This window comes from Gracilinanus agilis, chromosome 3 (genome assembly GCF_016433145.1).
Source record: "Gracilinanus agilis isolate LMUSP501 chromosome 3, AgileGrace, whole genome shotgun sequence".
Taxonomy (NCBI): Eukaryota; Metazoa; Chordata; class Mammalia; order Didelphimorphia; family Didelphidae; genus Gracilinanus; species Gracilinanus agilis.
This window is the reverse complement of record NC_058132.1, coordinates 590,438,084-590,462,214: the sequence shown is the minus strand read 5'-3', so window position 1 is coordinate 590,462,214 and position 24,131 is coordinate 590,438,084. Positions and strand designations below refer to the sequence as shown.

Here is a 24,131-nt window from a genome sequence, read left to right as displayed (position 1 = left end):
AGAGGAGTCTTCCTGACTTCAGACCCAGGCCCTTCTATCCACTGCCTTTGTTATTAACTGTGGTTACTTTTTCCTACTTCTCAGTTTCTTTCTCCAATAATGAGGTCATAGGAATAAATGGTTTGCATTTATAAAGGCTTTAAGGTTTACACTGGGCTTTGCATGCATTATGTCCATTAAACTGAGGCTTGGAGAGATTTGCCCAGAGTCACATGGATGGTAAAATGACTGAAGGGTGAGGAGGTTCTAACCCAAGTCTTCCTTCCTGAGCCCATCTCTAGTACTCTATTTATTCTGAGCTCTGCCAAGCTCTCTCATGTTCACTATGATAATTAAGAACCTTAGATTTTAAGCCCGTTGTCTTAAAAAATATGTATCTATACTTCTAAAAAGATTCCTCAACCTTTCATGGCAACCGTTATAATTAACTTGTCCCCAATGACAACTGGGCAAACAAATGGATAAGAGAGAGGGGAATCAGGTCTGGGCCGTTGGCCATGAAGATTGACAGGCTCTCTTCCTGATCATAGTCTGTGACTGTCAAGTTCTTCACTTCCAGCACAGCTCCTTAGTGAGGAGGACCAGAAGAAATGTCTCAAATGACATTTTAAGACGCTGTTAACTTCTACAGACAAATTGGCCTCCCACAGAATGCTTGGGTTTAAAGGAGTTTGCCTGTTTCTTTCCAAATAATCACAGAAAATGTTAATTTTCCATTTGAGAACAGCAACCCTGTCCCCTGATATCTTAAACAATGCTACCCATGGAAAACTCGGAAGCCAGAGCTCCTGATTTTCAGATGGAGGGGCAGGGAAGGCGAGGCAGACATGGAGGAATTCAGGAGAAGTCTCCTTAGTCTCCCCCCCTTCTTTTTTACCTCCCCCCAACATTGTAAAAAGTGAATCAATGCAATAATCTATTTCCAAGATGCAAGGGCATGAATAGAAATCTCTATGCAGTCGCCCTTTACTCATCAGGGACAGAAAACCTTTTTGCCCTTTAACTGTCCTGTCTACAAGATCCATTGTAATGTATTTTTTTTTTTAGGAGAAATTCTCAATTACTTTAGCTTCCCTGTGTCTTGTTCTAGTTTTATGTAAGTGCTAAATGCACATTCAATAATAAAAATAAGGCATCCCAGCAAGATGCCTCGCAACTGCCTTTTATACTTAAGGATGTAAAACTGGTTAGGAAGGAGGTTAATGTTGTTATTCTTGGGAGATAACCCCGGTTGCCATGGCGAGGAATAGGCTGTCAGTCACCGCAATGAAGTTGGCTCCTATTGCAAGAGCATCCTGTTTTAGCTGTAGCCTGAATGCATTTGCCGCTGAGCTTTGACTCGAATGTTTAACTTGGCGGACAGGCCTGTTTCATCATTTGAAAGATGGTAAATTCTAAATACGCTCCTGTATAAAAATGCCCAGGGAAACAGGGCATGACCCAGTTGGGGGAGACGAGACCAAAAAAAAGGCAAGTTGTCCCTCTGAACCTCTTAAGACAGAGAAGGAAAGCCATCCAAGATGGCCACACCCAACCACCCAAAGAAGAGAGTTAAGGGGAGGTCACATATGGTTTATCAAGTGGGAGGAGCTTTTGATTGATGGATTGGACTATTTTTTTTTTATTTATTTACTGGGCTTCATCTATGGTGTTCACAGCTTAATGATCTACATTTCCTACGGAAATTTATTCAGGCAATAATCCACAAGAAATTGGTTGTTTGCAGCAGTTTATGACTTGTTATTTAACATTTAACAGAATGGCCATTTATTTTGGAAACAACCAATTCTGAGAGGTTTATTGCTATTGTAAACCATAATCAGCCGTTTGTATCATTACTAGTTTTGCAAGAGATAAAAATGGGCAGCTGTGAAGGGAAAATTGTGGAGCAGACTCCAAGCATTTGCATTTGCGATTGTATGTGGGGGGATATTTCACCTTGAAGGTCACCTGCATTCAGGGAAACTGTGTACTTCACTTCAATGTAAAACATTCAGCCTCCCCTTAAAATCAGATCCAAATAAGATAATGCTCGAGCGGGTCCCTATAATTTTTTTGTAAATTGCTTATATGGAAAAGGAAGATAAGATGTGGACAGGCGAGGACAATACCGTAGATTACACTTTGTTTATCATACTATCACACCAGGAATTAAGTTTTGCTGCCTTTGAAGGAGCCACAAGTGTTTGGATAATTTATTCTACTGTATCCGGAGATAGCTCGCTGGTTACCAGGGTTTCTGGTGAAGCACTTGCCTTTTTTTTGTGCCAAAGGATTTGTGGCTTTTGATTAAAATGGAAAGTGTGATTAGATATTTTAGCCCGTTCATCCTTTTAAGGGGAAAAATTAGTTTTAAATAACACAAACAAGCAATGCAAAACAAATAAACAACAACAAAAAAACCCATCCCACCAGGGTCAGGGTCGTGTGTATTGAAGTTACATATCTTCTCCAGGCAAATTGCAGTTATTTGGAACATCTATGGAGGAATTCTGAGGTTAATCCTGTTCTTCTTTGAAGAGCTGAGGGACTCTGAAACACTGCATGTACTGTGCCTGGCTGATGATATTCAGTTGTTTTCAGTCATGTACGACTCTTCTTGACCCCATTGGGGGTTTTCTTGGCAGATACTGAAGTGGTTTGCAATTTCCTCCTCCAGCTCTTTTTAGACATGAGGAAATTGAGACAAAAAGGGTTGAGTGACTTGACCTAGTTAGTGTCTGAGGTCGAATTTGAACTCAGGACTTTCTGACCCCCAGCTTGGCATTCTATCCAGTGTGCCACCTACCTGCCTGATAGTTGACACAGTATATACGCTTGTTGACTAGACTGTCAGACCCAGTTGATGAGTTGAAAGGTATTACTGAATAGTTTCCTCTGCCCCATTCTCTCTTTTATTCTTTTTTTTTTAACCAAGAATGGAAAGGGAGAGGACAGGGAAATAGTCAGATAAAAAGACAATGTTAAAACAAAAGCTATAAATAAAATGTTGTTTGTTTTTTAAGGAATTCTGGGACAAAAAGGGACTTTGGGGGCTAAAAGCCAAGAGGGTTAGAGATAACTCCAATGCTGTGATCTTGGATCATTTAGCTGATCTGAGCCTCAGTTTACTATGAAAAGAGGATAAAAATATAGCAACCCTACCTAGCTTACAAGTTGCTCAGTGAATGAAAAGGAGGGAATGAATATGAGACACCCAGGAAGGAAAAGCTGAAAGGACAACAGCAATTACCATATAATTCTGGGCCATCCCCTGCCTCCAGGCAAAATGTAGAAAGCCATCAAAACTCTGACTGCTTCTTCTCTACTCTTCCCTCAAAACATAGTTTTTTTGTTGTTGTTGTTTTTTATATTCCTTTTCCACATTAGTAACTTACTACATGTCTCAAATGCTCACTACACCAGAATTTTTATTGTCCTGGAAACAATGAAAGGGCTCCTGCCCTTTTCTTTATAAAAGATTTAAAAAAAAAAAAAAAAGGCTTTGAGTCAGGGGGTTAAGGGGAAGACAAGATTTAGAAGTAGATGTCTTCTGACCTGACCCATATAGGAAGAAGTTCTACAGGGTGAATGAGATTCCAACTTAATGTAAACTTTTTGAGGGATTGTCTTCTGTCTCTATTTACATAATCACCTGGCCCATTTATTGCTGTCCAATCATTTTTTCAATCATGTCTTATTCTTCCTGACCCCATTTGGAGTTTTCTTGGCAAAGATACTGGAGCAATTTGCCAATTCCTTCTTCAGCCCATTTTACAGATGAGGAAACTGAGGCAAATAGAGTTAAGTAATTTGCCCAGGGTCACACAGCTAGGAAGTCTCCTGAAGTCACATTTGAACCCAGGTCCTCGTGACTCTAGGCTTGATGCTCTATCCACTGTATCACCTAGCTGCCCAACTGGCACATAGTAGGCACTTAATATATGCTTATTGAGTGTCTGGCATTAAAGAATTCAGTGGAGCATGTCTTCAGCTAGGGTGGAGTTTTGAGGGCACTTCCCTCTATTGATGCCATGTGCTCCCAATCTATGCTCCCCTGAAGTCACTAAAATAAATCAGAAGAGGGGCAACTTGGGGGCACAATGGAGAGAGCACCAAGCCTGGAGTCAGGAGGACCTGGGTTCAAATGTTGACCTCAGATACTTCATAGCTGTGCAACCCTGGGCAAATCATTTAACTGTTTGTCTAGCCTTTGCCCTTCTGTCTTAGAGTTGTTACTAAGACAGAAAGTAAAGGTTTAAAAAAGAAAAAGAAAAGAAAACAGGAGACCCACAACTCTCCTGGCCAGATCATCATTGCCTGGGGAAGTCATCTCACACCACCCTTTCTCTGAGTCAAGAGGAGAAGCTAAAAGAAGGGTGGAGAGGAGGGGAACTTCTCCCAGAAGCCGCTCTGCCCTCAGGAGAAGCACACCTGCTTCAACATCCAGGTGACAGTCAAGCACATTATTATTAGTTGGATGACAGGAACAGATGGGGAGAATGGAGAAAGGAAAAAGGGAGGAGGGAAAAAACAGGCTGGAAGGTGTCTCCACTTTATGATTGTCTGCTACAAGGGAGGAGATCGTTCCTAAAGATGATAGACTTGAACGAGAGGAAAAAACCCCAAACAATAACCCTTTTCCCATGCCCCAGGTCTGAAACAAGGAAGCAGGGCTAATAAAACTTATGAAAAAGTTAACCATAACCACACCAGCAAGTACACTGCAGAGAATTCTCCTCAGCCTCTGGTACCAGCTGCAGAACTGCAGCAATTAGTATCTGAAAAACTCTTACTGTCAGTCACAAGGTGTTAGCAATTCCCTGCCTGGAGAGGAAGGAGAGAGGAGATGTAAGAAATGGAAAACCATGTTTTGGACAAAATAACATTCACCACAAACCGCAGCCTTCTCTGGGTTAGAGTCACGCATGGGAAGAGGAGGACCACTGAAGGAAAGAGACGGATGAGGTTCCAGTCCAGTGGAGCACACTGTAAGAAGACCCAGGTCTCTGTGGAATTGTCCAAATCAGAAATCACTTCCCCAAAAGAAGAAACCACTCGTTTATCTACAGGATTTTGTCATTGTGGATTAAAATCCCCAATAAAAGAATCCTATGTGTCCTAGAATGTCAGGGTTCTTGCTCGTGTCTAGGACAGGTTAAGGAGTTGGCTTCCCTTACAGAGAGGGAGTCCTAATCGGACAGACATCGTAAGGACAAGGGGATTTTTTTCATTATCATCATCATCATCATCAAGGATAAATTTACTGAACATTCTGGTTAGGTCTGGGGTTGTGGATTGAGAGACAAATACTCTCCTTGTATCATACCATCTAAAATTAGGCATTTGGATACACACAGGACCACAGGAAAAATACTGGCTTTGGAGTCAGGACCTGGATTTTAATGCTGATCAGCTGTATGACTCTGGGCAAGTCACTTAACCTCTGCCTTAATCCACTGGAGAAGGAAATGGTAAACCAATCTAGTATCTTTGCCAAGAAAACCCCATATGGGGTCGGGAAGAGCCAAGAAGACAAGACTGAAAAACAACTGAACATAACAACAAAGCTGTGTGTCTCTGGGCAAGTCACTTCAACTTGGGACCTCGGTTTCCTCATCTGTAGAATGAGGTGGTTGCCCTAGATGGCCCCTGAGGTCTCTTCTACTTCTAGACTGATATTGCTATGGTCCCAATTTGTGGAAATTAGCTAATAGCATTTAATAATAGCATTTAATTTTTTTAAACCCTTAACTTCTGTGTATTGGCTCCAAGGCAGAAGAGTGGTAAGGGTGGGCAATGGGGGTCAAGTGACTTTCCCAGGGTCACACTGCTGGGAAGTGTCTGAGGCCAGATTTGAACCTAGGACCTCCCGTCTCTAGGCCTGACTCTCAATCCACTGAGCTACCCAGCTGCCCCCTAGTAGCATTTAATTTAATAATAATTTATTATTTCATTTAATAATAGCAACATTTTTATAGCCTTTTATAACACTGGCAAAAGGCTTTCCTTATATTGTCTCTTTTGATCTTCCCAACAACCCTGTGAGGTAGGTGCTATTATCATCCCTGGAGATGCTAAGACTTGGAGAAGTCACAGGTCTTGCCCCAGGGTCACATTCAGCCAACCTGTGCTCATGGTAGGATTCAAACTCAGGTCTTCCTGACTCCAAGTCCAGCTTTCTTCCACATGTCAGTCTCCGTTTCCCGTAGAAAACCAGCTAATGTATTTAGCCTCCCTAAACAGAAAAGTGTGTGCTTTGTTTTCCTGCAAGATATTTCTAGCTGTATGTGGACTCTGGCCAGGAATGCATTTTCCCCTCACAGTTTTAGGGTACCCCAAGGCAGTGAATGTGTGTGATTTTTCTCTAACAGTATCAGCTCAAGCTGTCAGTCCAGTGTTCCCTCCACCATTAGCCAACAGCCACTAGCCTTCCAGTTAGATTGAACCAATGAACATGAATTAGCTTTTACAAAGGGATGTATGTCTACTTAAGAACTTCGGCACATACATCTCTCTCCAACACTAGCAGGGGGAGCACGCTTTGCTTTCTTCTGTCTCATCTCAGTGTCTGGGAAGAAGGACTTAAACGAAATGCGGTGGCTACATAGCATCCTCCTACCTAATTCACTTCCAAATTATACCTGATTGATAAATGAGTTTTCTTCCCTTCTGCTGGACTGGGCTGCGCAGGTCTCTTGGGACTTTGCTCCTTACTGTCAAATCCCTAATTGGACAAGACCTCCAACTCCCCAGGTTTCTGGTGGCTCACTCTGCTGACTTTTCGAAGCTCATGGGTTTTAAACCACCTCTAATCTCCCTCCTTGAGGGATAAGAGTTGGAGAGGGCATCAGGAAGACTCATGTTCTTGAGTTTGAGTTGAGACTCAGTTACTTACTAGTTGTGTGACCTTGGGCAAGTCACTTAACCCCATTTGCCTGTCAAATGAGCTGGAGAGGAAAATGGCGAGCCATTCTAGTATCTTTGTCAAGAAAAGGCCAAATGGGGTCATGAAGAGTCAGACAGATTCCATGACCAAAAACAACAACAAAAATCTCCTTCACTCCTAAACAGGAAATAATAGATTCAAAACAGACAGAGAAGCAATTCTAACTATACAAAAGTGCACAGGAAAGGTCTTAGAAGCACCATCAATTACCAAGTGCTTTGCAAATGCAAATCGCTGCATGAGGATCTGAGTAAGAAATGTCACTATTAGCACGTTTCTCCAAGAAGGCAAATATTTGGGCGGGGAACAAATTGCTGTAGTTGCCTGTAGGGAACAGTCTCTTGCAGATACAAAGATGCTGCCTCTCTTCCTCTCCCCAACCCCAAGAGATTGTGCAGGACAGAAATGTAAAAAAGGTTCAACAAGTGTTTTCATTAAAAGGTCAAATAATGAGCACTAGAAGGGACCTTAGAGAGTATCCAGTTCGAGCCTTGAAGAAAATGAGATTAAAATAAGCTAAATGATTTGCTCAAGGTTACACACTCTGGTAGTAAGTTTTAAGACATTTGGTAAATGTTTAACAATCAGCTCTTCAAAACATATGATATATTTTATAGTTTAATTTGCATTACTAACATTTTTCCATCTCTTTCTGAAGTCTAGACAATCAACAAAGGAATAAATCAAGTCTGGATTTGTAGCTTTTGAAAACTTCTAAGGTGTAAATGCTTACTTTGTATACTTAACAATAGGTTCTTTTGAGCTGGTAGGAGTTATCTCAAGCAACTCTCTACTTAAGGAACAAGAATTTGAATCTGGGTCCTCTGATTCCAGAGGACCAGTGCTGTTGCCACTAAATCATGAATGATTCCCTAAAAAGCATCCCTTTTGTCAGCTTGGAAACACTTTTGTGGGAAATTCCTTTCACAAAGAAAGATTGAATATCGCCCATTTAACATGTAGAAGATGGTCCAAGAAAATTATCTGGAACACCAAAATATCCAGTTACTTGCCTAGAGTCACATAACTGGTAAAGGTTAGAGGTAGAATTTGAACTCAGGTCTTTCTAAATCCAATAGTTTATCCATCAAACTAAGTTCCTTCTAGATCAAAAGTTCTTATTCTTTTTTGTGCTATAGATGCCTGGTGAACCCTATGGACTCCTCAGAATAATAGTTTGTAGGATTACAAAGAAATGCAATAATTTTTTTAAACTAGAGGACTGTAGATTAAGAAAGCTTGCTCTAGATAGATCTAAGTAGTAAGTTGCTATTGAGGATATTAGGGTGTTAGGGGTTATATCTCTAAGCTTCAAGAGTGCTATCAAATTGTTAAAGTATAATCTCCACATCTGACAACATATTTCCTGGTACTATTTTGGAGTCTAGGATGGATAAGGATTGGTTGGTTGGTTGATTATTTTCTTCATACTGTATAAATGGAGATTGCGAACCTTGGACTTCATCCCCCCAGAAGTCCCTTAGTATTTCCCAAAATTCCCTTTAATCCCTCCTGCACCTCCACGTTTGCATGGTCATGTTATTGTTTTATAAGTTCTGTAGCTCCTCCCTCTCTCTCTCTTCTTCATGAGCACGGCTGAAGTTAGTTTAGAACGTTTTCACTCTAGTTTTTTATGTTAGTTTATTATTAATAAAACCTTATAAAATATACTATTTAGTTCTTGTATATTCATTTTCATCTCTACAATACTCAAAAAGGACCAAAATTACATCACTGGGTGTTATCTTGTGACTCACACATGAATTGGATTTAAGTGAGGTAGACTTGCACAGTCATTGGTCTCTCTCTCTCTCTTCCATAGTCAACCCAGACCAGCAGCAGGACAAAAGTCAAGATGACTGATGATGGCTTAGGATGCAGGGGATAGCCTTGGCTTCTTTGATGTCTACCAAGATCTAAGCCTTCCACAACGCCAGTTTTCATTGCCTCATGGCCAAATTGTTTTCATTGGACCATTCTGAGACAAGAAGTCTTCACATGCCTGGGGTAGTCATCCCCTAATTCACAGATGATTTTGAAACCTGTTCATTACCCTCATCTTGATTTAGCCTTCCTGCCAAGAAAGTCTACCGAGATGTTGCCACTGTGTATACTACTGCTTCCTGGCACTATAGAGAAGAGTTGGGTGGCGGGTGAACACCAAAGACAGAAAGCAACGCAGGAAAAGGGCTCAGCAAGCCCTCATACAAGGTATTGGTCTTTCCTGAATTCCTGGTATACCCACGACACTTTTAAGAGTAGGATAGAAAAAGGTAGGGAGGTATCTAAGCCATTCTGACAGTTCTTAAAATTTATCTGTCTTCCCAGCTTCTTCCTTTCTCATTTTGTTTCTTTTTCCATTTGTTCCTATTTTCTGGAGTTATATTTCAAGAAAGAAGCCTCCTGCCCAACATCCACTGAATCAAGATTTTACTCTGCCCACCTTTTTTTTTTTTCATTTGCTCCAGTGCTAAGCAGATAAAAGGGAAGTTAGAGTCCTGGGTAGGTGGCAGAATACATGGCTTAAATGTAGGAAGCACTTACTGTTTGTAGTTCAATCAGTTCATTAGGAGATTAGGTTCTGCTCCTCCCTAAGGATATAGCTGTCATGTGCTGCCGGGCTTTTCTATTCATTTATTAAGCACCTGCTGAGTGAAGAACACATTGTTAGCAGCTGAGCTCCATTGTGGATGGCTCTGCTGTCTGGGAAGTCAGAGAAGACTTACTCACTACTTTCTCAGAGCAAGACCCAAATGAACCAACCAGAGTGTGCTAGCTAGCAACCAAACTAGCTTTATTAAGAGCAAATTGTGCCAGTCCCATTTAATTTCCTCCTATGACAAAGTGACAGGTCACCCAGATAAGGGAAAAGCAATAGATATAATCTCCTGGGATTCTGGGAAGGCTTTTGAGTCTGCCCCTTGTGACAATCTCATCAGTCTTTCAAGATGGCGGTGTCACCGTGGATTGAAATTTAATGGATCAATTGTTATTTGACTCTCCGTCTATGCCTTAAGTCAGTTCAGGTCTAAAGGACTCCTGAGCTTACAGGCAAGGAAGAGGGCAGGCCCAGAGAAGTTGGGAAATTCTGAGGTCTCTGGAGAGACAAGATTAATTTTGGGATCCTCTAAGTGTGAGATATCAGGAAGACCATGGGATCTGGATTCAGATGATCTGGGTTCAAATTCTATTTCTAATGCTTGCTGCCACTACAGCCTCAGGCATGTCATTGACTCCCCATGGGATTCAGTTTCTTCATCTATCAACTAAGGACCTAGATCTGCAGTCCTATTGATGGAGGCCCACAGATATATAGAACGAGAACAATATGCAAGATGATTTATAATAACGTAAGTCAGTTGGTGCTTATCTTGAGCTACATAGATCCAGGGTCCATGGATAGATTTGGGGGCATATGAGAACTTGAACGAGGAGGGGAAAACCATATCTTTATTTTCATTAACATATATTAAAACTTAACATTTCCTTCAGTTATGAATGTCGACTGTGATTAGGAGAAGGTCTTCAATGGCTTTACCAAACTCCCAAAGGGATACTTGACACAACAAAGATTAAGAACCCTAGACATAAATTGAAAGAACAACCAACCACCAAACTGTCCCAATTGATTTACTGCTCAATTATAATGACCATGTTTGGGCTCCACAAGAGATATGGGAAGATATCCCTAGTTCTTTGCAGAGGTAGAGGATGTGTATCATACTTTTTTTTAATGCCTGGCACATATTAGGCACTTAAAAAATGTTTATTGATGAATTGATATAACATCAGACTTTTTTCTGATATATTGGTTATTTTGAGGAACATTTTTTTTCTTTCTTCTTATTTTATTCCTTATTACCAGGGATGGTGCTCTGCTAAGGTAAAATAGAGTAGGAAATATATGTGATGCAAAAACAAAAGATATCAATTAAAAAAATAAAGAAAAAGTGTTATGCTTCAGATAAAAGTTGATCCAGAATTAGGTTAGTAACTGTATGAGCGAAGAGAAAGAGAAAGATATAAGAGATATTTTTGTTCAATAGTTTCAGTCATGTCCAAATCTTTGTGACATCATTTGGGGTTTTCTTGGGAAAGACTGTGGAGTTGTTGACCGTTTCCTTTTCCAACTCATTTTACTTTATTTATTTTAAGTATTTTTTAAATTGCTAGATTTTCCCCCACTGACATGTGAAAATAATTTCCAAATTTTTTGGAAAATATTGTCTCAAATTCTCTTCTTTCCCACCTTCTTAACCCCACCTTATTGAGATGACAAGCAATCTCATATAGATTTTACATGTATAATCACATAAAACATTTTTCCATATTAATCCTTTTGTGGAAGGAAATGAATGAAAAATTTAATTAAGAAAGTGAATAAGGTTTGCTTTGATCTGGATTCAGACTCAATCAGTTCTTTTTCTCTGGAAACAGATGGATTTTTTTTTTATCATGAGTCCTTTGGGATAGCTTTGGATTAGTTGTTGAGAATAGCCAAGTTATTCTCAGTTGTTCATTGTACAGTATTTCTGTCAGCGAATACAATGTTTTCCTATTTCTGCTTGTTTCACTCTGCTTTAATTCATGTTGTCTTTCCAGTTTTTTTGCTCAGTTCCTCCTATTTATCAATTTCTTAGAGCACAATAATATTCCATTACAAGCATATAATATAACTTGCTTAGCTTTACCCAAATTGATGGGTATCCCCCCATTTTCTAATTCTTCACCCCCCCCCAAAAGCTTTTAAAAATATTTTGTACATATATGTCCTTTTTTATCTCTTTGGATACAAACCTAAACATAGTATAGCTGGGTCAAAGAGTATATACTGTTTTTTAGCTTTTTAGACATAGATCCAAATTGTTCTCCAGGATGATTGAATCATTTATGTGTCTCAGTTTTCCCACATCCTCTTCAAGTTTCATCATTTTCTTTTTCTATCATAATAGCTAATCTGAAAGGTGGGGGGTGGTACATCAGAGTTGTTTTAATCTGTGTTTCTCTAATTCATAGTGATTTAGAGCATTTTTTGCATGGATAAGGAGAGTTTTAATTACTTTGTCTGAGAACTGCCTGCTTATATTCTTTGACCATTTATCAACTGGGGAATGACTTGTATTCTTGTAAATTTGACTCACTTTTCTATGTATTTGAGAAACGAGGCCTTTATTAGAAAGACATAAACTTTTTTGCATCATTATGATTATTGTGTATTATTCCCCATCTTATTTTCTGTTTATTTTCTGTATTTCTGTATATTCCCCTGTTTATTTTCTGACCACCACCTCTCCCAATTTGCCCTCTTTTCTATCAACCTCAGCCTCCTTCTCTCATTTCCTTCCTCTCCTGCTGTCCTGTAGGTTAACATAGATTCCTATACCCAATTGACTGTTCATATTCTTCCCCTGTTGAGCTAATTCCAGTGAGAGTAATGTTCATATCCTCCCCAAATGCCCCATCTTCCCCTCCACTGTAAAAACTCTTTTATGCCTCTTTAATGTGAAATAATTTATCCCATTCTATTTTCCCTTTCCCCTCCTCCAAATGTATTTCTTTCTTATGTCTTAATTTAATTTCATTTTTTATATCATCCCATCATATTCAATTCACATCCTTGCCCACTGCCTATGTATACTCCTTCTGACTGCCCTAATAATGTCAAAGTTCTTTGCATTTACAAGGTTTATCTCCCCATGTAGGGATTTACACTGTTTTTAACCTTATTGAAAGTCTTTTGACATATTTCCTGTTTACCTTTTTGATACTCCTCTTGAGTCTTATATTTGAGAGTCAAATTTTCCGTTAAGCTCTGGTCTTTTCTTCAGGAATGTTTGAAAGTCCTCTATTTCTTGGAACACATATTTTCCCCCTGAGGGCTTATGCCCAGTTTTGTTGGGTAGGTGATTCTTGGCTGAAGTCCTAGCTCTTTTGGAATATTATATTCCAGGCCCTCTGATTCTTTAACATAGAAGCTGCTAAATCTTATTGTGGCTCCATGCTCTTTGAATTGTTTCTTTTTCTTTTTGGCTGCTTGCAATACTTTCCCTTTGACCTAAGAGTTCTCGAATTTGGCTATCATCCTGGGAATTATCCTTTTGTGATTTCTTTCAGGAGATGATCAGTGGATTCTTTTCATCTCTATTTTCCCTTTTGTTTCTATAATATCAGGGCAATTTTCCTTAATGATTTCTTTTTTTTTAGATTTTTTTTTAAAACCCTTACCTTCCATCTTGAAGTCAATACTGTATATTGGCTCCAAGACAGAAAAGTGGTAAGGGTAGGCAATGGAGTTCAAATGACTTGCCCAGGGTCACACAGCTGGGAAGTGTCTGAGGTCAGATTTGAACCTAGGTTCTCCAAACTCTAGGCCTGGCTCTCAATCCACTGAACTACCCAGCTGCCCCCCTTAATGATTTCTTGAAAAATGTCAAAGCTCTTTTTTTGATCATGGCTTTCATGTAGTCCAATAATTCTTAAATTATCTCTCCAGGATTTACATTCCAGGTCAGCTATTTTTCCAGTGAGATATTTCACATTTTCTTCTATTTTTTCTAATCTTTTGACATTGATTGTTTCTTGATGTTTCATGTAGTCATTGACTTCCATTTGCCCAATTTTAATTTTTAGGCCATGATTTTCTTGAGTGAGCATTCGTAGTTTCCTATTTGGCCAATTCTACTTTGCAAAGAGTTCTTTCTTTTCCCCAGTGAATTTTTGTATGTTTTCCCCCAAAAAGGCCAATTCTATCTTTCAAGAAGTTCCTCCTTTCAGTACATTTTTATATATCTTTTTCTTTTTGGCCAATTCTGCTTTTGAAGGAGTTCTTCTCTTCATTGGGTTTTTGTGCCTCTTTTTACCAATTAACCACTTCCTTTTTTTTTTAAACATTAATTTCTTTGGAATTTTTTTTGTGCCTCCTTTACCAAACTGTTGACTCCTTTTTTCACAATTTTCCTGTATCATTCTCATTTCTTTTCCCATTTTTCTGCTACCTCTCTTATTTGATTTTTTAAATCCTTTTTTTTTTTTAAGACCCTTAACTTCGGTGTATTGTCTCATAGGTGGAAGAGTGGTAAGGGTGGGCAATGGGGGTCAAGTGATTTGCCCAGGGTCACACAGCTGGGAAGTGGCTTTTAAATCCTTTTTGAACTCCCCCATTAATTCTTTTGGGGCTTGAAAGCAATTCATATTTTTCTTGAAGGCTTTGGGAGCAATAATATTGACTTTGTTGCCTTCTGAGTTTGTATTTTGGTCTTCCCTAGCACCACAATAACTTTCTCTGTTGAGTTTCTTTTTTTGTCTGTTTGTTCATTTTACAGGTTTTTTCTTTTCTTTAAATTAAAAAAAAATGTTAAAATTGGGCTCTATAACTGTGTTGAAGAGCTCTGTTCCTAGCTTCAGGCTTTTGTGCAGCTGCCTTTAGAGCTAGATCTGGGAATCTCTCTACTTTCAGTTCTTCCAAGGTATATTTTGTAAGAAAAGGTGTGTTTAATACTCTTCAGACCTGTGCTTTATTCTGGGGGTATCTACGAGCATTCTTTTCCACTGTGGAAATGTGATTAGGGTCTCCTATGCTCCTATGGCAGCAAGTATTGATGTGTGCTAGTGCTACTTCTCCCCCTGAAAGTGACCCCAGGACTGATTCCTGGATCTATATATATAGGCAGAGAAATAATTATTTGCATCCAGAACCAGCAAAGGGACCCCTGTAATATCTTTCTGAGCAGTTGTTCATTCCCCCTTACTGTCTGTGTTTTGAGCTAAAAAATTACTTCATTGGCTGCTCCAAAATTCATTCTGAGGCATTATGTCATAGTTCTATTTTTTTCAAGGGGGGAGTAATTTGGTAGAGATCATTTGGGTCTATATCTTTTCTGCCATTTTGCCTCTGTCCCCTCCAGCTCATTTTATAAATGAGGCAAACAGGATTAGGGTAACTTGCCCAGGGCCACAAAGTTAGTAAGTATCTGAGACCAGCTTTGAACTCATGAAGATGAATCTTTCTGATTTTAAACCTAGTGCTCTCTCCACTGCATCACCTATCTGCCCTATGTAAGAAATATGGTGACAGAACTGACAAGAATTGGCATTTGAGTGGGAGTCATGAGTTGGAAGGAAGAATCGGGGATGACTCCAAGGATGTCAACCTGAGTACCTGAAAGGATGATGGTGCCCTTGACAGAAACAGAGTGGGTTGGAAGAAATCCTAATTTTTTCCAGGAAGATACTGATTTCCAAGGTATTGGTCTTGGGGTCTCTGCAACCTGATATGGCCAAACTGCTAAGTGTTATAAATCAAGAGGGTTAACTAGAAGAGAGGGGGTAGACAGCAAATGTAGTAGCTCTGGCCAACACAAACAAAACCAATCCTCCCTGAAGATGATAAAAACTCATGATGAGACCTCATTTTTATAAATCCCCTATAGGCTTACAAAATGTTTTCCTCATAACCCTATGAACTCATTAATGAAGACACTATTACTTTTATTATTGTTCCAGTCTTCTGGACTGGGTTAAAAACAAGGTTCTTATAGATTCAGCAATTTACCAAAGTTGTAAGTGACACTGGATTTAGAGATGGAGAGGATTTCAAAGATTATTGGTCCCATCTTCTTCCTTTTACAGATCAGGAAACTGAGTCACAGAAATTTAAGTGATTCACCCATGGGCACATAGGTAGCAGAGGCAGGATGCAAGGTCAGGTGGAACCTTATGCCTAGAATTGCCAAGGCCAGCCCTCTTTTCATGGGACCATGATAATTTTTTTTCACTTTTTAATTTAATTTCAATTCAATTTTTTAAAATTAATTTAATTTTAATTCAACTCATGACTCCCACTCAAATGTCAATTCTTGTCAATTAGTCCAACTAAGGTGAGTCCTGCATTTTTTTCATGCTCTCTTTACAAAGCCCTTTGATGACTTTTTTTTCCCCTCAATGCTGCCCTTGGTATTCCTTTTAACCTGATGTGAGTTACATAAAATGGGGGTGAAAGGCACAGGCTGTGTAACTTGGGATAATGGAAAGAGCCCTGAGTCTGAAGGCAGAGAATTAGGTAGTAATTCTGCTTTCAACCCTTATTACTTGTGTGACCTTGGGTACCTCTCAAAGCCTCAGTTTCCTCATTTCTAAATAAAGGGGTCCCTTCCAGTGTGTCCCAGTAAAAGGAGCACTAGATTTAAAATCTGAAGATCAGGGGGCAGCTAGATGACTCAGGGGATTAAGGGCCAGGATGAGGGACAAGAGATACTGGGTTCAAATCTGGCTTCAGACACCTCCTAGCTGTGTAATCCTGGGTAAATCACTTAACCCCTTGCCACTCTTCTTCCTTAAGAATCAAATACACAATATTTATTCTAATATGGAAGCTATAATTTTAAAAAATCAGAAGAACAGGCTTTGAATCCTGATTTTGCCATTTCTTACAGGTGGGACTTTGGGGAAGTCATTTAATTTTTCTGATTTTCAGTTTTTTCTTCTTTAAGATAAGGAGGTTGGACTCCATGATCTTTATGATCCTTAGAATGGCCTGTGGCTCTGTTGCCCCATCTACCCTCTGTGAAAGTGATAGAGAGAGACTAACAGTCCCTCTAAGCTCTGCCCCATTCTGACAGCCAGCTCAGGAAGCCTTTCCAGACCACACACCTGACGTGGAAGGAGAAGCTCCTGTTGCCTTGGGAGTTGAGCTCTGTGTGTGGGTCCAGGTTCCACCAAGGTTTATAACTTCCTTCTTCATCACCACACCAGACAACTTTCCCCTCTATACTCCCAGATTTGGCCTTCCTGCCAAGAGCAAGTGTTCTCTCATGGATCTGGGAAATATATCCTGCTTTGGCCTGATGAGCTAGAAGGCCTTTGCCATCCCTGGCTCCTAGGACGATTTGTTACGAAACAGCCTCCAATTCGCTTCCCAGGATGCTTCCTCTGGTTTCATAAATGCAACATGACAAGTGACAAATGTGCTGTAAGATAACAAGGCCCTTGGATGGCAACACATGTGGAAATGAATGACTACCCTGCGGAGATTCAGTGCATTAGCAGCATCAATTCTAGGCCATCAATGAAGGGCTCGGGAACTCAAAATCCTTCTTCTAAGAGTCTTAAAGGGAAAGCTCTGCCATGTTTCAACTTGCACCTATGGGATGCACCTTCTCACTTTTGTACAATGTCACTGATTGAGAACTTCAGTGGCTAGACGAGTCATTAGTGATGAGGTCCATTTAAACATTTAGTCATTTAGTCATTAGTGATGAGGTCCATTTAAACATTTTACCATAACATGACCCCCCTCCTCCGATGTCAGTTTGTAATGAGGATTGTAATTTGCCTTGGGCCAGATTCCTTTTCTAGAGTGGCAAATTAATGTGTAGTCCATAAAATAATTAAAATAAACCTAGGTCAACATTTATTAATCACTTATTATGTAAGCCAATATACTAGACAAAGGGGATAAAGAGACAAAAATGAAGCACTCCCTATTCTCTTTTTTAAAAAACCCTCATTTTCCTTCTTAGAATCAATACTTTTGTGATTGTTTCCAAGGCATACAGGCAGTAAGGGTTAGGTAATTGGGGTTAAGTGACTTGCCCATGGTCACACAGCTAAGAAGTATCTGAGACCAGATTTGAACCCAGGACCTCCTTTCTTTGGTTTTTGAACCACTGAACTGCCCCAACACACTCTATTTTTAAAGAGTTTATAGTCAATGGGACAATATTTATATACCAATAAGATATTAAAATATAACTTGAGTAGGGAGATGTTAATATGAATAAAAGGGATCAGGAAAGACCTTGCTAAGGAGATAACACCCAAACCAAGGCTTTAAGGATGGAGGAGTGCATTCTAAACATAGGAACAGGATGAGCAAAGGAGGCAAGAGACAGAAGGATGAATTCAGGAGATATGCGTATTCCCATTTGCCAGGAACAGGGAATGTGTGAAAGTCACTATGCTAGCTGCTGGGGATACAAAGACAAAAATAAAACAATTCCTATGTACCAGAAATTTCCATTTCTTTGAAGACAAATGTACATAAGTATATGTGTGTGCATAGGGTATGTGTACACACATATATATGTATGTATATGTATCTGTCTGTGAAAATAATGTGGAATAAATCTGGAAAATAAATCTGTGAAAACCAAATTATGGAAGGTTTTAAATCTCCAGCTAAAAATTACAGAGCAGGAAAATGACACAGTCAGACCTATGTCTAAGGAATATTATTTTGTTAGCTGTGTGCAGGATGAATTGCAAAGGGGAGAAACTGGGAGCAGGGAGACCAATTAAGAGACTATTGAATTCCACCTAACCTGGTCCATAGCCTTAATCTGCCTGTAAACCTTTAAAAAAAATTGCAATGTGGTATCTGAATGGTATTGCTTTTTAATGGCAAAAAAATTAAAATTTAATATGTTATTCATTCGATCATGATTAAAATGTGATGCCTTTGATAACTGTGTATATGATTTCAATTATAATAGAACCTCATCATAGCACATCATGTCCAGTGCATGTCTATATACTGTGGGAAAAATCATGTCCATCAAATCATAACTACATATATTAAAGCCTGAAATAAAAATAAATCATAAAAAGAGGTTATTGTAATAGTCCAGGTGGGAAGTGAGAAGGACTTGAACAAGGATTCTAGACTAGTGGCAATATGGGAAGAGAGAAAGAGATGAAGTCATGAAATTTTGTAAAGGTAGAAGCAATTAATTGGACATGAGGGATATGGAAAGATGACTCCAAAATCACAAACCTGGATGATTAGAAGGAGGGTGGTTATTTCAGCACAAACTGGAAAATCTGAAGAAGATGAGAAAAGTTCATGGTATAATAGGAGGTAGAAAATGGACCAGGAGTCAAGATGAACCTGGGTTCAAAACCTTTCTTAGATACTTAATAAGGGTATGTCCTTGGGCAAGTCACTTAATCTGTTGGCATCTCAGTTTCTTCATTTATAAAATGAGGGATTGGAATCAATGCCCTCTAAGTTCCTTCCCTGCTCAAAATCTATGATCCTATGAAATCCATGTTGGACATGTCAAGTTTGAGATACTGATGGAACATCCACATGGAGGTAGCCAATGGTCAGTTAGTGACATGAGACTGGGGCTCAGGAGAAAGATTAAGGTGAAATAGATGTGTTTGAAGCCATCTAAATAGAAATGATCAATGAAACCACAAAACTGACACAGTCATTAGGAGGGAGTATAAAGATAGAAGAGGACCTTGGACAGAGCCTCAGAGAACAATGGCAGCTTAGCTGATGGGGGATAGATAATAACTAGTTGGAGTGGGGATTGTTTCATGAAAGCTGAGATGGTCTTTTAAGGAGAAAGGGAGGCCATTTGGCTTCTCTGCCATCTGATGCATAAAAGGCACAGCTTATGGAGATTTGTTATGAAAGGTTTTAGTAGAATTCTCACTGTCTTTTAAGAATGATCTTTCTGACATAGAATGGTTGATGAATGCGGAGGTGGCGGAGCTTAACAGTTTTATCTGAAGTAGTAGCTTTTGTTTAACCTTATCTTTTGTCACCCTTAGAGTTACTATGTTGTGGTCCACATATGTCTCAATGCAGTATAATCCCAAGCCTGAATCACCAAATTGACCTGATTTAAACCTGGCCTAGAATATTTGACGTAGTTGGCAGGGATTTGCTTGCAATGACTTTGTGGTTAAATTCATTATTGAAGTTGGAGGAGGATGTTGTGGAGGAAATGGAGTCTCAGGAGTAAAGTTATTGAAATTATTGCTTTTTAATGACACGGAGGAAGTCAAGTTGCATAGTCATCACGAAAAGCAGAAATTTACCTGGAAGAAAGTCCTTTAGCAGACTTGGTGATATTATTGAATCTCTGGATGAAGGTAGAGAGTTTTATCCAACCTCCACAGAGAAATAGGGCAACCTCTCAGTAGAGAACTCATAAAGGGGACAAAATTTGATTCTATCCTCTGATAGTAGGTCACAGGAAAAGGTGATTTTGGCTAGAGGGCTGAGATAACACTAAGCAGGTGGTAGCCTAAGGACAGTCCTGTTACCTACTCAGTCTTAAGGAGAGGTGCATGCAAAAGACCAAGAACTCTTAATTGTCTTGACCCAAATGACCTGGACCCTGTGATGGGAATAAGTGATGGTATTAGAACTATCATCATCTGCTTTGGACTTAATATTCTTGGTGTGTTTTTGATTATCATGGTTGTTTTCACATTAAGGGACTTATTTTGAATTGCCCCAGACTTATCAATTCAATCCAAGCCAATAAATACGTTAAGGGTCTATGATGTACCAAGCACTATGCTAAATGCTAAGTATATAACTAATAAAAGGATAAGCCCTGACCTTAATGAGCTTACAATCTAAAAAGGGGAACAATGCACAAAAGAAAGCGCGAAAGGATTGGGACACGAATGGGGGTGGAGGAAGTAAGACAGGATACTAGGGAGTACCAGGGGTATCTTGTTCTGTGGAGTAGAAACCAGGCAGGACAGAATATGCAAAGTGAAGTGATAAGAGAATCCAACTTCTGCCCACTATAAAGGAAGGCATTGGGTGGAGTTTGGTACTCTGCCCTCCAAAAAAAAGGAGAGAGAAGGCTAAGGCAGAAGGGGTCAATCAAGGTTTGAATTAGTAGCAAGTTGACAAGTTTAGAAGTGATAAATTTATCTTTTTTAGAAAATGCATATTTATTTCCCCAATTATATGCAACAATTTTCAACATACATTTTCCCAAATTAAAAGATAGAAATACTCTCCCTCTTTCTCATCTTTTCCTCTCTCCTCCTGGTGATGGTAAGCAATTTGATCTGGATTATACATGTATTATCATGCAAAACTCACTTTCATATTGGTCATTTAAAAAAATTTTTAGAATATTTTTCCATGGTTACATGATTCATGTTCTTTCTCTCCCCTCCACCCCCCGTAGCCGATGCTCAATTCCACTGGGTTTTACATGTATCATTGATCAAGACCTATTTCCATACTTTGGTCTTTGTTGTAAGAGAATAATGAGCTTATTTTTGAAGGCACCTCTTATTTAGTGGACTTGAAATCACTCAAAGCAAGAGATGCAAAGTGAAGTGGGCCCCCTGTGTGGTTTACACTTTTTGAAAGACCAATCCAGTTTACATGAGCAAATGTTATTTGCAGTACAATGTACCAGCAAAAGATTCTAAGAAGAGGCCATCATAAATGTAGGAGAAGGGTCAAGAGAGAGTAGCAGCATGAAATATAAGAGAAGAGAACATTTATATCTAGGAGGAAAGGATAGTTGACAGTGATAAAGCTGCAGGGAGCTCAAGTAATTTGAGGACTGAGAAAGGCGATTGGGTTTAGCAATTAACAGATCTTTGGTTACCTTGGTGACAGTAGTTTCATTTGAGAAGGGAGGTCAGAAGCTAGGTTGCAAGGGTGTTGAGAAGTAATTTGGAAATGAGGAAATGGAGATGATCCTTTCTAGAAATTTGGCTGTGAAAGGGAGAAGAGATGTAGGGCACTCACAAGATGATAGTAGGGTTAAGTGAAAGTATTTTGAGGATTGGGGAGATTTAAGAATATTTTTAGGTGGTAGTAAAGGAACCAGTGGATAAGGAGAGATCAAAGATGAGAGGAAATCAGGGGAGGATTGAGTAGATAAGCTGTTGGAGTGGCTTGGAAGGAATGAGTTCAAGAGCCCAAGGAAAGAGGTTGGGCTTGCCAAGAAGAGCTCCCTCTTCATCAAGATTTCCTCCAGGAGTTTTGCTTCTAAAGAGAACCAGGATGATAATTTGAGGATGGTCAGGTCAATTGAAAACTTCTTATGGATGGATAAGAACAAGGACAGGTCTCTAAAGAATAGAATTCTGGAGCATTTTGGTGGCACTGTCTCAAGAAATGTTTCAAAGTCTCCAAATATGGCTTTTTTTTTCAGTAAAACCTCTACAAAAATAGTTATTGGCTTATTTGGGATGTGAATTCAGGGCTGAGAGCATCCTAACTAGATGGAGGTCTGTGGGAAGAAATATCTCTACATTCAGTGTGTATGGCTACACTCTCCAGAGGAGAGGCATCAAAAACACCCACATGTTCTGAGAAAGGAAGCCCCAGGCACAGTCTTGCTCTGAAAGCAGATCGAATCAGCTACACATGTAGGAGTGTGTGCTTAATGAAGTGGGTGGAGAACAAGACCAAGGATGACTCTGTGTCAAGTGAAAAACGTCTTCATAGAAAGCTGAACATACACAGTTTCCACTAGAGCATGCAAGTAGCTCACAGATGTTGTTTGGCAGTTCTGCACCTGGTTCTGAAGAAAAAAAAAATACTAATTGGCTCCAAGGTATGGTCACCTGATTGGCTGAGTTGCCAAGAAAAAAAAAATTAAATTCATTAGTGCCACTGGAAGATTTGCAAGCCAGCATGGACGTAGGACACCATATTAGTGGTATACAACTGGGTATCTTGAACTGGGTAACATGGACACCGTGAATCAGATAAAAATGTTCAGAAATCCTGATGTTCCCAATAAAGCAGATGTGGCATGCTCTGAATGAAAAGGAATAGAAGACTTCTCAGACAATGGCAGGATGGAGTGAAGGCTTGTGTATAGAACTGGAAGGCAGAAATAGAAACTTCTCATTCAGATACTGTGATGCTATGCTATAGACAGGAACTTCAGAGTATTCCCTCTTTGCCAAAGAGGGAGAATAAAGGCGCTGGTGCTCCTAACACCACAGCCAGGTCTCCCCAAGGATCCTGGGCATTGTAATGTACAATGGATGGGTCCCCTGGAATTCTGGGTGAGTCTTGACCCTGTATTTTGCAGGGATTCCATGCTGCCATCTCCTGTACATTACAGCATGGAGGTGACAGCAGTAGATTATTTGGCAAGAGCAGAGTTCTAGGGAGCACAGCGATGGCTTATTTTATAAATGTAGATAGGAGTGGCTAGGTGGCTCAGTGGATGGAGAAGCTGGCCCAGAGACAACTGGAGGACTTGGGTTCAAATCTCTTCTCAGATACTTCCTACCTGTGTAATTCTGGGCAAGTCATTTAACCCCAGTTGCCTAGCCCTTAACCACTCTTCTGCCTTAAAACCAATACGCAGCACTGAGTCTAAGAGAGAAAGTAAAGGTTTAAGAAAAAAAAATAAAAAGAAATAAATATAGGAGAGATAATGTGGCACAGTGGATACAGAGCCTGACTTCAGAGAAGTGGGTTCAAATCCCACCTCTGTTACATACCAACTAGTGGACTTTGAACAAGGCACTGAAACTCTCAGTTCCTCAGCCTGTAACTTTGCAGATTTGGTGTGGGTCGCCATTGAATGCTGTTGACCGCATGGCACAGATACAAGGATCCCTTGCCCGCCTTAAGCCCAGGATTGGAGTCAAAGATGAGGAGAATTTGGAGTTTCATCACAACAATATCCTACCTGCTTTCCAGATGTGTGACTCAGTGATGAGGTCCTTTTACTCTGAGATGAAGAAGCCTTTCACTGGCTCCTGAACCAGAAGTGCCAGTGATATTGGTGGACCTTTATAAAAGGCCCTCTTCACTACCTCTTTTCCTTTGACCCTCTAGATGACTCCTTGTAATTCTGAGATTTCTCCCTCCAAGTGGGGAAGGGGTAGGCTTTCTCCCCACTCTAGTAGAAATGGCTCAACACGACAAGGCAGCTAAAAGTACCTGTCTTCCCTTGAAGAATGAGGCTAGATTTGGGGCTGCTTTTTTCTGTATTTGTTATTTTTTGAATGAGAAAGGAAGGAATGATCCAACATTTATTATGCACTTAGTAGGTCACCTAGCACTCTTTCTTGAGCAAAGGTGGCTGAGCATAGTACTTGACATGGTTCTTGTCTGAGAGGTTTGGAGAGTCTGGATCCGTTAACCAGAGCTAAATGATGACAGGGGGGAAAACTCCCCAATCACTACTTTAGTGCTTTTTGGAGAAGATGGCCACCAGTAGAAGAACAAACCCTAGTCTGGATTTTTAGAAGATAACTGGCATGAGAGGGACAGTGTAGAACTGAGGTGAAACATACCTATTCAGGAGTTCCACATATTTCAGTGTGGTGACTCAGATTCCAGGAAGATTGTTACAGAAGATTGTTCAACTTTTACCAATAGGCACTGTGAATCATTTGTATATTTGAGCATTTCTTTGTGTATAAAAATAAAATTTTTGAAAAAATAAAATAAAAATAAAGA

The 24,131-nt window shown here is 39.7% G+C and overlaps 1 protein-coding gene across 1 annotated transcript in view; it reads left to right on the top strand.

Annotated features, from left to right (window-relative positions):
• Positions 1–23,429, top strand: part of ENOX1 (ecto-NOX disulfide-thiol exchanger 1) — a 388,236-nt gene extending 364,807 nt beyond the window's left edge. The window contains exon 14 of the mRNA XM_044669387.1: positions 23,226–23,429. Coding sequence (XP_044525322.1) covers positions 23,226–23,429 — 204 coding nt within the window. The remainder of the gene's footprint in view (positions 1–23,225) is intronic.
• Positions 23,430–24,131: the final 702 nt, after the last annotated feature.